This window comes from Sesamum indicum, linkage group LG4, assembly GCF_026168435.1.
Source record: "Sesamum indicum cultivar Baizhima isolate 11 linkage group LG4, ASM2616843v1, whole genome shotgun sequence".
Taxonomy (NCBI): domain Eukaryota; kingdom Viridiplantae; phylum Streptophyta; class Magnoliopsida; order Lamiales; family Pedaliaceae; genus Sesamum; species Sesamum indicum.
In genome coordinates this window covers 10,199,709-10,212,495 of record NC_142660.1, presented here as the reverse complement: position 1 = coordinate 10,212,495, position 12,787 = coordinate 10,199,709, and the positions used below count along the sequence as shown (strand labels likewise).

At 37.1% G+C, this 12,787-nt stretch overlaps 2 protein-coding genes across 2 annotated transcripts; one reads left to right on the top strand and one right to left on the bottom strand.

Annotated features, from left to right (window-relative positions):
- Positions 1-309: 309 nt before the first annotated feature.
- LOC110011894 (uncharacterized) lies at positions 310-741 on the top strand. Its single transcript, XM_020693481.1, has one exon. It carries the CDS (start codon positions 310-312, stop codon positions 739-741), a length of 432 nt encoding a protein of 143 aa, XP_020549140.1.
- Positions 742-3,321: 2,580 nt separating this feature from the next.
- Positions 3,322-4,008, bottom strand: LOC148788445 (uncharacterized). Its single transcript, XM_088880082.1, has one exon. The coding sequence runs from the start codon at positions 4,006-4,008 to the stop codon at positions 3,322-3,324; it is 687 nt and encodes a 228-aa protein (XP_088736208.1).
- Positions 4,009-12,787: the final 8,779 nt, after the last annotated feature.

The window sequence follows — 12,787 nt, the reverse complement described above, 5'->3', positions numbered from 1 at the left end:
AATGATCCAAACCCTAGAAGATATGATGAGAGCTTGTACAATGGAGTTTAAGAGCAACTAGCATGATCATCTACCTCTAATGGAGTTTGCATATAATAACAGTTTTCACTCTAGTATCGATATAGCCCCATATGAAGCTTTATGTGGAAGAAAGTATCGCAGTCCGATTTGTTGGGATATAAAAGGATTAAGACAACTAGAAGATCCTGAGTTGGTGCAGAAAACAGTAGAAAAGATACAAATAGTTAAGAAGTACATGAAGGTAGCACAAGATCAACAAAAAAGTTATGTTGTCAACACCGAATAGAGATGGAGTATGAAGTAGGTGATAAGATTTTTTTGAAGATATCACCTTGGAGGGGAATCCTGAGGTTTGGCAGGCAAGGGAAGCTGAGTCCGAGATATATCGAACCGTATGAAATTATTGAAAGAATTGGACAACTGGCGTATCGACTAGCATTACCGGCAGAGTTGTCACAAATACATGATGTTTTCCATGTTTTGATGCTGCGACGATATCGATCTGATCCTAGTCACATTATTCGTCAGCCGGAAATAGAGATTTCTGAGGAGTTGACATATGTTGAGGAACCAACAGAGATTTTGGATAGAAGCGTAAGAAAATTGAAAAATAAGGACATATCGATGGTAAAAGTGAGATGGAGTCATCATTCCCCGATAGAGGCGACTTGGGAGGTTGAGGAGCATATGAAAAAGAAGTATCCCGATCTATTCCATTGAGCGCGTAAGTTAGTTAAACTTCGGGGACGAAATTTTTATTAGGAGGGGAGAATTGTGACGTCCGTAGAATTTTTTCACATAATTGGAAGACTAATTAATAATTATTAAAAATTTAAATTTAATTAGTGAATATATTATAAATTGAATTTGGGATATAATAAAACTTGAACAGATTAAATTAGAGTTCGTTATAATATTTGGGGACAAATTATATTAATTAAGAAAATTAGAAAGGACGTAATGGATATTATGAGAAAAATTTAATTAAATAAATAAAATAGTAATAATAATATTATATATATAATGATGGGAGAAGAGAGAGTGGGTGAAAGTGGCGGCCACCGCCCACCTCACTTCTCTCTCCTCTTTCTCAATTACAGTACACACATGCACAATTACACACAAAACACACGTTCTAAATTACAATTTTCTTTTTCGGCCAAACGAGAAAATAAAGGTATGAAATTATAATTATAATTTTGTTTAATTTATATAATTATATTATTTAATTAGTTCGTTTATTAAATATTGATTATACTGAGCGATGTACTATTAAATCGAAGTATTTTATGATTTTGGCTATTTAATCACATTTGTTATAAAAATGATATAGTTGGACAATTAAAATATTAGATTTTTTATATTTAATTATTATTATAACTAATTTACACAATTCCATCGAAATGATTAACCAAATACGTAATTCTGTGTATTGTTGCTTAATTAAATTATATAGCAACGATAAATTGGTAGAAAATTCATAGAAATGTCTCGAAAAGTTATATTTAAAGAATATTATGTTATTAAGAAGGGAAGATGATGTTTTAATGATAATCTCATTTACGGATGTTATTAAAAACGATAGTACTAAATATATAAGGGGTTTGATTAAATGAATTCTTATGAATTATTTCATAAAATTAAATATATGTTTGAGAAGCTTAGAAAGTGTAGTTATTTAAAATAAAATAGAATAGGAGTTTGGACTTTAATATAAATAGAATATTAAAAGATTGGTGGAAAATGTACGAACATTATTTAATATTTTATTTAGAGTTTATAATATTCTATATATACTGATTATACGTATAATATTCTATTGTAGGATGTGACGACAAATTAGAGGGTTGAGCAGTCCCTCGTGAAGCCGAAGCATTTTGGGATTTGAGGTAAGTATAGCTAATTGGATTTATATATATAGCTATATGTTTAGTATTGTATATATATTATATATATTAGTTTCTTGGATGTGATTGTGAACTTCGCTTTATATTTATATATGTGGATTTCGTATATTGATTGTTTATATAATTAGTTGTGGATTATTTATTAGATTACCTTAATATTGGTGGAATTGCTACTATGTGTCATATGTGCTTGTAATGAATGAACGTGAGAGTGATATGATTATGTGATCGTATAATTGGTTGTTGCATAAAATCAAATTAAGAAGTTATTATTGAGTAAGTATTATTATGGAGAATATAATGATGAAGTAGTGATATTGTCGTTGTAACTTGAAATAAAAGATGATGCTTACCTAGTTGGGAACACAGTCAATGGTTTATCATAATGTGATTGATGATGTGATATGAAAAATATATAAATTAAGTTAAGTACCATGGCGCGTAGGGTACTGGGGTATTTCGGGCAGCGGAAAATATCCTGTGTTGTTAGCTACACACTGGGGTGGTGTGGGGATACTATGTTTGTTGTAATGTCCTGTGCTGATATTGCTACACAGCTGGAGTAAACGACTGTGGGGATATCACATACATCGGGTGTCCTGTGTTGTATATGATTGACGATGAGATATGGCCGGCTAAATCATTGACTGATGTATTCCAACTATAGTAAGTAGGGCCCTTAGTAATAAACGAAAACGTCAAATATTATGTCATGGGTTGATTTATAGTTGTGGGTATGTATTACTGCTTATATCTGATGTTGCTATGTGACGAATGATTGTTAGTCGATGCGACTGCATGTACATGAATTGTTGCCTGTGTATATATATAAATTGGTTAACTATACTTATTAAGTAGGCAGCTCATTCCTTGCCACGTACTTTTCAGAGATAGGCACATTGACTAGCCACATCGAACTTCGAGCCGTGCCGTGGTCTTTATTAGGTGGGTCAGCCGGGTCTGAAGCCGGAGTTTTTGGTTGTGGGGTTTTTAAATATTCTGGTCTTTTATCGGGATTTATGTTTTAAACTGTGGTATGATTTTTCTTGAGGTTATGTACATGAGGACATCTAGTGAGTGTAAATATAAACTTTTGGTGGTATCTATTATCTTTTGTGATATATATTATATTGGTAAATTAAAATTTCTTTTACGGGTTGAAAGGGAATTATTTATAGAATGAGTTCTTGTTAAAGAAAGTATGAAATAGTGATAATTACATGTAGCGAGTAGGGGGTGCTACACGTTGAGATTGCTCTCTCGATGATCGTGGACGAGTGAGCAAGCCTTTTCCTTCGACCACCATGAGGGCCTGAATGATAGGCACCGTTGGAGGGGTGTAGACGGCATGGATCCTGTGGAAGGATGCCTTCTTGTCCTTGAATTCGATCCGCTATTTCTTGAAGGGGGCGTCCTCCCTAGCTTCCTTCCTCTTTTCTCCACCACTTTCCTTCTTTGCAGATTGGGCGTCCTCCATGTTAATATACTTGGCTGTGCGAGCCAGGAGGGCATAGAACTTCAAAACAGGTTTCTTAGCTAGGGACTTGAAGAAGTTCCCGTCCAAGAGTCCTTGCGATAAGGCGCTGGCATTCACTTTTTGCGTGGTGGAGGGTGCTTCCAAACCCACAGTGTTGAACCTTTGTAGGTACTTCTTCAGCAGCTCATTGTCCTTTTGGCGGACGGCAAAAAGATTGAGCTCCGCCTTCCGAAGCTTAAGACTATAGGTGAATTGGTGCAGGAAAAGATATCTGAATTCCTGGAAGCTTCCTATTGCTCTAGGAGGCAACTGGTTAAACCATTTCTGCGAGGCCTTGGTAAAAGTGGTGATGGAAACTCGACATTTGATCCCGTCTGTGTACCTGTACAACAAGGTTATGTTGTCAAAATGCGAAAGGTGTTCTTGAGGGTCAATTGATCCATCATACTCAGCGATAACAGGGTGCGACAATCTACACGGAGCTCGTCCGCCATCACAGCATCTATGAAGGGGACACCCTGCTGTTCCTCTCATAGGACTCCTGCTATCTGGTGCTGCACGTACTGGAGGCCTTTTTGAAGACAATCCAGCTGGGCTAGCCATTGCTGGGGAACTTCTTGGGGAGCTACTGGAGGGAGCCTTTGTATCGCAGTTGGCGGGCCCTAATTACAATAATTCCTCTTTCATGTGGACTTTTTTTTGTTCCACCTTGAGGGATGTCTGCTTCCACCACAGGGGCAGAGTGGCAGGTACTAGTACCACCATCAGCTCCCAAATGGCCGCTGCAACTGCTTGGATTACGCCCAACAAAGCTGGGGAAAGTTCACCTAGTGTAGTGTCCGAGGAGACGCTTTACCTTGGAGGGTCAACCAATGGCTCCATCACCCTCGGGGTAGCATCAGGGCCGGAAAAGTTAGGGTGGACCTTCCTACTAGTGCTTGGGAGGCTCCTGCAACAACCTGCAAATGCTGATTGTTGCTAGGTGCCTCCACAGTCTTCTCTTTGTTAGCGGGATTGCTGGGGGTCTCCACAGTAACTCACGCCTTAAACTTAATTTCTCACAACCCAAATTGATGCGTGCGCTTTTAACATGGGTCCAAAGTCCTTGGATCTTGATGTCGAGTTTGGGCTAATTAAGCGAAAGGACTTGAGAAAGGGGACCTGCAAAACAACATGTTAGCACTCTGGTTTTTAAGTTAGTCCTGGATTTAAGAATAAATAAATGTAGAAATATGATGAGAAATTATGATAAAAATAAGGATTTCATAAGTAAGAGCATGAATTTTAGAATGGTAGAGTAGCAACGAGTGAGGTTCTCGAATGTGCAAAGGGAGGATCTGTTCTGGGGTGCTTCCCATATTTATAGAGGATGAGCTCCTCCGCGGGTATTTTGAAGAGAGCTATGTATTCGAGAAGGAAGGCAGAATTCTGGTGGAACAGAGCATCTCTTCAGATGAGAAAGGACTCCTCCTTTATGAAGACTCCTACCTAGCGAGGAGTCCTCTTAAGTTGAAGAGTCTAACCCTTGAGGGCACTTTCCTTCCTTTGGGTTGGGAGTAAATTATATTTTTGGTCCCATAAGTGGACCCGTCCAATTTTAGTCCCATACTCAGGGCAATTCGCACATTTAGTCCCGTATGTAGATTTTTTTTTTCAATTTCAGTACCAGATGGGGATTTTCGTTAGAAGTTAACGGCAGCTGCTGAAATCCGTCTGCTGCTGTTAAATATGGAGGGAAAGCATGGAGAATTGGAGGGAAAATTAGCAACTTGGTGGGAAATTACATTATACTCTCTTCCTTCTATTTAAGTCCTATTTCTTCATTTCTCTCTTGCATTTAGTAGAAACAAATATCACAAAATATGATGGTAATAGAGAAATTTTTTGTCATTGTGGAAGGCTTGCAATTTTGAAAACCTCATGGACAGACGACAACCCAGGTAGGAGGTTTTTTGGGTGTACAGAAAAAAAAAAAGTGGGTGTGGTTTTTTTCGTTGGGAAGATCCGCCGATGTGTGCAAGGGCAAAGATTATGAAACAATCCGGGTATGATAACAACCATATTTTGAGACATTTTTTCTACTAAATGCAAGAGAGAAATGAAGAAATAGGACTTAAATAGAAGGAAGAGGGTATAATGTAATTTTCCACCAAGCTGCTGATTTTCCCTCCAATTCTCCATGCTTTCCCTCCATATTTAACAGTAGCAGACGGATTTCAGCAGCTCCTATTAACTTCTAACAAAAATCCCCATCTGGTACTGAAATTGGAAAAAAAATCTACATACGGGACTAAATGTGCGAATTGCACTGAGTATGGGACTAAAATTGAAATCGGGTCCACTTGTGGGACCAAAAATGTAATTTACCCTTTGTGTTGGCCTAGGAAAGATGCAATAAGCCTTTATACTGGGCCTCCTTCTCAATCTAATCTTCGATGGGGCATGCGTTTTTCTTAGACAGGTCCTGGTATGGTGGGCTCCTTCGTCGGCTAAGCCTAGTGAGCCTCCTTCTTGGGCCGAATCGTGCAGGATGCTTCATGCTTGGGCTAAGCCCATCGCCTTTAGGCAGGCTGATTCTCTCCTGCGCTAGCAAGCCTGGCTTGGGCTTAGCATTTCTTCTCGGGCCAATCCCTTTTGGGCCATACCCATCAAATATATTAATATTAGCATTAAAAACAACACATTGATTTTTAAAGTACATAAATATATTTTTTCTACTAAAATTTTGATATTTTTAGGTATAAATTTTTTATAAAAAAATAATATAATATATTAATTGTCTAGAAATATTTAATACATTGTAATATTATTATCAATTTATATTGAAATACTTCTTTATAGATCGATTATATAGAATGGTTGAGCTTATAAAATATAAGTTGGTCGTAGTATAAGTGGTAAAGGAATCAAATTTTAATTGACTAGGGTTTGAACCTTATGAGCAACAAAATTTTTCAATTATTTAAGTGCATGTCACATCATTACCGCATCATCAGTTTCATTGCCTAGGTGGAAATCCTGGGGCCACATGGCAAATTCCGACAAAAATTGTTGAAAAATTGAGTAAAAATCTTAAATCAGACTAAATTTATGTTTTCTATTTTTGAAAATTAATAGTGAAAAATTGATAATGGTAATACTTAGTGGATCAAAATGAATTGAGGACAAAATTAAAGGATCAATTTTTTTTTCCTAAAATTATTTTAATACATTATTACATAATAACTAAATAATTTATCTATTAATAAAATTACAAATTAAAATATAAAAATTAAATTTACATACAAAATTATATTTAATTAAGACACTAAATAACCATTAAAATACACACCAGTTTGGAATTTGAAGGGACTTGAAGTCGTCACTGGCCACTTTAAAAAAATAAGAAAAAAAAGAAGGGGGCAAGTAGTCACTTCCAGTGGGAACTTGCCCCTATTTTTACAAATTTTTAAAAATATTAATTTTTATTTTATTTAATAATATTTAAATAATTGAACCCCATATAACTTGCGAGGTATGCGGATGGAGGAAGTGGAGAGCGAAAATAAGTTGTGATTGATAACATTTAAAAAATAATTTTATTTTATTTGAGGGAAAAATCGTAAAATGACAATATAATTAATACTTGCTAGCAAACACGCAATAATAATATTTAGGGATAATTACATTTATACTTCTGACATTTGGTTTGTTTATACAAATCATCCCTATCTTTTGTATAATTACAGAAACTACCTCATACAACAAAAAATAGAGGTAGTTTGTGTAATGATGCTAAAGTTTTTAGGGTTGTGTATGTAATTTTTTAAAAAAGTAAAGGGTGGTTTGTGTAAGTGATATTATCATTGTAGTGGGTATATGTGTAATTATCTAAAAGATAGGGGTGATTTGTGTAAACAGACTATAGATTAAGGAGTGTAAATGTAATTATCCCTAATATTTATCAATGTTATCCCAAACAATTCAGAACAAGTACTTAGTGCAGCGCACATTATTACAGGGCTTTTAGGTTTATTTCCTAGAGCTAATCAGGTGATTTGGTGCATGGCATTATACTACAAAAAGAGGCGGGATTTGTAACGGCCAAAAGCCATTACAATACACATGGACTTTGTAACGTCATTGTAATGGATCGAACGTGCTCATGTCATTGAGAGGATACAAAAAATAATTTTTTTTGTAACGGTCAAAACTATTACAACAGCCGTTATAAAATTGGTGTGTGCCTAAAACCGTTATAATTTATAGGCCATTACTATTTCGGTATGATTTTTGTAACGACTATCTATTTTTGTATTTCCAGATAATAAGTCATTACAATAGCAGTGGCAAAAACCGTCCGAAAGTGGGCGAAAAGCCGATGTTACAAGAACCGTCACATTTCGGATAATTTTTTTGGTAGAGGCCGTTACAAATTAACGACTACATTTTCTAACGGCTAGTTTTCAACGGCTATCTTGGGCGGCCAAAGACCGTTACAAGAATCGTTACAATAAAACGTATATATATTCATTTCATTTGTTGTAAAAATTCTTATACTAACCACAAACACTCTCAACACTCTGATTTTTCGTACATATATATTTGATTAGCTTGTAGGTTATTACTCGAATTTTGGATCGTCGACTAGTGCTGATCGTCACTTAAGTTCGTTGACCAGGTAATAGAGACTAATTTAATACTGCATTGTATTTAATTAGGTGTCCTTGCCGAAAATGCAAAAACACAAAATTTAGAACACCTGATGTCAGTTATTACTTGTGTATGCGAGAGTTTATACTAGAATATCATAATTGGACTTCTCATGGCGATGATAGGGTGCCTAGTACTTCGACGCTGTGACTGTCCCTCCAATGCCTTAGGAACAAACCCAACTACCAATGTCGAGGGTAATTATTCACATTGGGCTGATGAACAACATTTGTGATGGGTGCAGCCCAAGAAAATCTGGCCCAATAATAAGTAAAAAGGCCCAAAGCTCCCATGAGTGAATATGGCAGCCCAGAAGGAAGGAGCCTACTCAGCATGGCCCAATCTCATAACCCAATCACTGGATAACTAGCCCAGCCTCTGTGTACACATCCCTCCTTAAAGCATACGTGGCATATCCCAGGACCTTCCACATGTACTCTTTGTCCAGCGTGGAGCACACATGTTGAGGGAGGTTCCCTCAAGAGCCCGAACTCTTGAGTCAACCAGACTCACTGTGGACCAGGAGTCCTCCTCAGCCAAGGACTCTCTTCCTCACCCGAATAACTATCCCAACTGCAAGATTAATAAAAGATAAGGATGGATCAATGCTTATCTTAACTAATTCTATCCTTTTATCCTGAAATTACAGAGCACGTTGGGTTCCTTGACGAAGAAGAACACTCTGCTATAAATAGAGGCTCTATCTCCAAGCGGGGGGACACCTTCAACGACTGAATCTTGGCTATAACTCTACCACACTCATTCTACACTATTTTCACTTCTATTTTCCCTCATTATACTTCATTCTTTCATTACGTTTTCTTATCCAAACCTATTATTTCTTGAATCCAATACTAACTTGGGCGTCGGAGTGCTAACATTTCATTTTGTAGGTCCTTTTCTCTCAAATTCTTTGTTGGTTGATTTAATCCCATCACTCGAAGCCTAAGTCCGTTGGAATATGGATTGGGCACAACGGATGGTTTTGATGCAGCGAGGTCAAGTTATTTTTCTTCTTTTCATGATTGTGCCTAATGATGGTACAAGGTTCAATCTTGTTGAGTTCGATCCTTGGTCATGTTGTTATGGCGGTAGCCCCTATGATTATGAGTCAGGGTTGGCAGACCGCTTTTACAATGTAGTGCATGCTGCCGACCAGCTATTGTGAAACAGTTGCACACAATCTCAATTGGCAACTATTGCTGAGTTGGTGGATATTAAGGTGGATGGCCATATTTCTGTGCGATCATATGATCGAATATCCCAGTGGGCTAATAAAATATTGCCATCGGTCACACCCTACCGAGAGATTACTACAACATGAAGAAGTTGATAAAGGATTTAGGTTTATCCATTGAGAAGATCGATGCATGTAAGCATGGTTGCATGTTGTATTGGAAGGACGATGTCGATTTTGAGTACTGCAAGTTTTGTGGGTGAGATCCACGCCGCAAGAAGTCCCCGTATGCGGTCCTTAGGTACCTGTCGCTTACTCCCCATCTCTAGAGGTTGTATTTTTCGAGGACAACTGCTGACACATGACGTGGCATGCCATACATTAGACTGAGGAAGGGTCAATGTGTCATCTATTCGATGCCAAGGCTTGAAAGCATTTAGACCGAATGTATCCTGATTTTGCAAAAGAGCCATGTAATGCTCAGCTGGTCCTTTCCAGATGGTTTTGCGCCTCACAGTCAGTACGGTCGTACTTATTCATGTTGACTCGTTATCATTACACCATACAATCTCCCCCATGGTATCTGCATGAGTTTTAAGTACAAGTTCCTGATTATGGTGATCCTTGGCATTTCTAAAAAGAAGCGTCTAATAGATGTGTACTTGGAATCGTTGATCGAAAAGTTGCTGGAGTTGTGGCATGTGGGTGTTCGGATGTATGACAATGCCACGGACAACGCATTCATCATGCGAGCGGCATAGATGTGGATGGTGAACGACGTACTCGCCTATGGGATGACGTCTAGGTGGAGTACCATCGGTGTTATGGGTTGCCTGGTTTGTATGGATGACACACGGGCGTTCCATCTGTAGCACGGTAGGAAGGCGTGCTACATTGACTACCACAGATAGTTTCTCCCTAAGCACCATCCCTATCCAAGGAACAAGAAATCCTTCATCAAGAATCGTGTCGAACATAAGGTAGCATGTTCGATGCTGACAAGAGACCAGATCCTGGATTGGGTTGCAGACATTAGTCTTGTTGTTGAAATGCCGTTGACACTCATTTTCGACTATGGTAGCGACCAAAAGTGGGTGAAGAAAAACATCTTCTGTGATCTTCCATAGTGGTCTATGCATCTGATCAGACACAATCTTGATGTCATGCACACTGAGCAAAATGTGTTTGACAATATATTCAACACGTTCATGGACATCAAGGGGAAAACGAAGGATAATTTGAATGCACGTAGGGATTTAAAGATCATCTGTAATTGCCCGGAGCTTGAGCTGGATGAACGTAGATCGAACCTTATACCTAAAGCAGTCTATACCCTGTCGAAGGAGCAGAAGAGGAGGATATTTGAATGGATTCGTGGCCTTAAAGTTTCCTGATGGAGCACGAGCAGGATGCTAGAATCCAGGTGTCTATTTTCAACTATCCTGGTTGGGTTTGTGGGGCCTCGAAGAAGATATGGGTCAGTGGACCAGAACGGCACATCATCGAGACGTACATTTTGACCAACTGTGAAGTAGTCACGCCATATTTTGCGTGGATGTTATTTTCAATATAGCATTAATGTTAATTTGTGTACTAATGTATGTACATATCATTTATCTGATTAATATATCTACAGGTCATACCTGAACGAACTGTACCAGCACCACCGTTCTGCAAAGACCCGATTATTGATCGACTTGTATCGACTGAGTTCAAAGATTGGTTCAAACAATGTGTAAGTTAATCCATTTTTTTTTAATTTTTTAAAGTATGTTGACCAAGTTTAGAATATCTAATTAATAGATGAATGTGTAGATACATCCGGAGTTGAAGTACAAGGACAACGAGCTCCTCAAGTGTCATTATTGGGGTCCAAAAGCAGAAGTGACGTTGGTGTCTTCCTACTTTGTTAACGGGTACAACTTCCAGATAGAACATCACAACCACGGCAAGTTAGCAATGAATTATGGGGTGTGTGTCAAAAGTTCATCGTATACAGACAATGACAATGACTTCTATGGAATCATCGAAGAGATCATTCAATTGACATATCCACTTATTCCAAACTTGCACATCGTTCTGTTCAAATGTCGTTGGGTAAGAGGGATGAAGGTACATCCACGCTATCACCTCCTTGACGTAAACTTCAAAAAGATATACCAAAAGGATGAGTCATTCATACTTGCACAACAAGCAGTACAAGTAAACTACACTGAGTACCCAAGTTTGAAGAGGGACAAAGTAGATTGGATGGCTATCTGCAAAACCAAGGCTTAGAGAATTGTTGATGAGTCCAAATGGATTGAGATCGCATATCAGCCGGAGGAAGTCATACCGGCCCTTGAAGTTGCTACGGACAATCAGTTGTACGATCTACATGATTCCACTGATTTACAAATTGTGGTCGATCTTTCGATTGCACACCAGCAGGTTGTAGGTATTTCATGGACTGGAGCTAGTCAAACTGATGATGAAGATGAAGACAATTTCGAGGACTACGAGACTGACGATGATGATTACGAGGCTACATAATGTATATTTTTTCAATTAAAATATTTTCTGTTGCAATGTTGTACAATTAAAAAAAAATTTTAATTTGTCTTTAAAAATTTACCATTTGGAATAGCCAATTTATTTAAAAACCATTACACAGGCCATTACAAAATAAGGCGGTCAACTTTGTCAACAGCGGGAAATGAAATTTTGTAACTGCCAAATTTCAAAAAGGCCATTACAAACTAAAATTTTTGGGAATTTTAATTTTAATTGGCGTTACACCGGTCATTACAAATGCCGTTACAATGGTAAATTATACCAACTGTTACAAAAAATGAGTTATCTTATAAATTCAGATAAAAAAATACGATATCTTCACATCCGGGCACCTAATTCTTACCAAATTTAAATATATACAAGTATGTGCCTATTAAATCAAATCAGACAGTATGATTTTAAGTCACATAGCCTGATTTAGAAATACACCATCTTGAAAGTGTACTATTATGTTCCAGGAACAATATGTTGAAATCCATATACCCAATAAGGCTACAACTTGACCGAATGAATTTTTAAGTGTGATCATATTTGACGGTTTGATCATAATTTGATGACTCGATTAACCCATGCAGTTCAACACTGTAAGATGACAATTACATCAATGTAATTAATATTTATGAATATATAAATTGATTGCATACTGTGTACATGTACTCAAATAAAAAATTATTTTTTAATGTATTTCGATTATATTGTTCCACTAATGATATGTTTCCACAATATTAAATCGTCGAAAACAACATTTATTTTTTTGAAATAATTTCAATAAATATAATTAATTAATTGAAACACTCTTTGTAACGAAAATTTAAACGGTTGCATTAAACTACATATTTTGTGACGGCTTTTGTAATGACTTTTTAAATTTTATAACTCTCTTTGGCACGACTTTTGGAACGGCCAAAATTATATATATATATATATAGAACATTTACAGATTTTTTCTTCTTCCCCTCT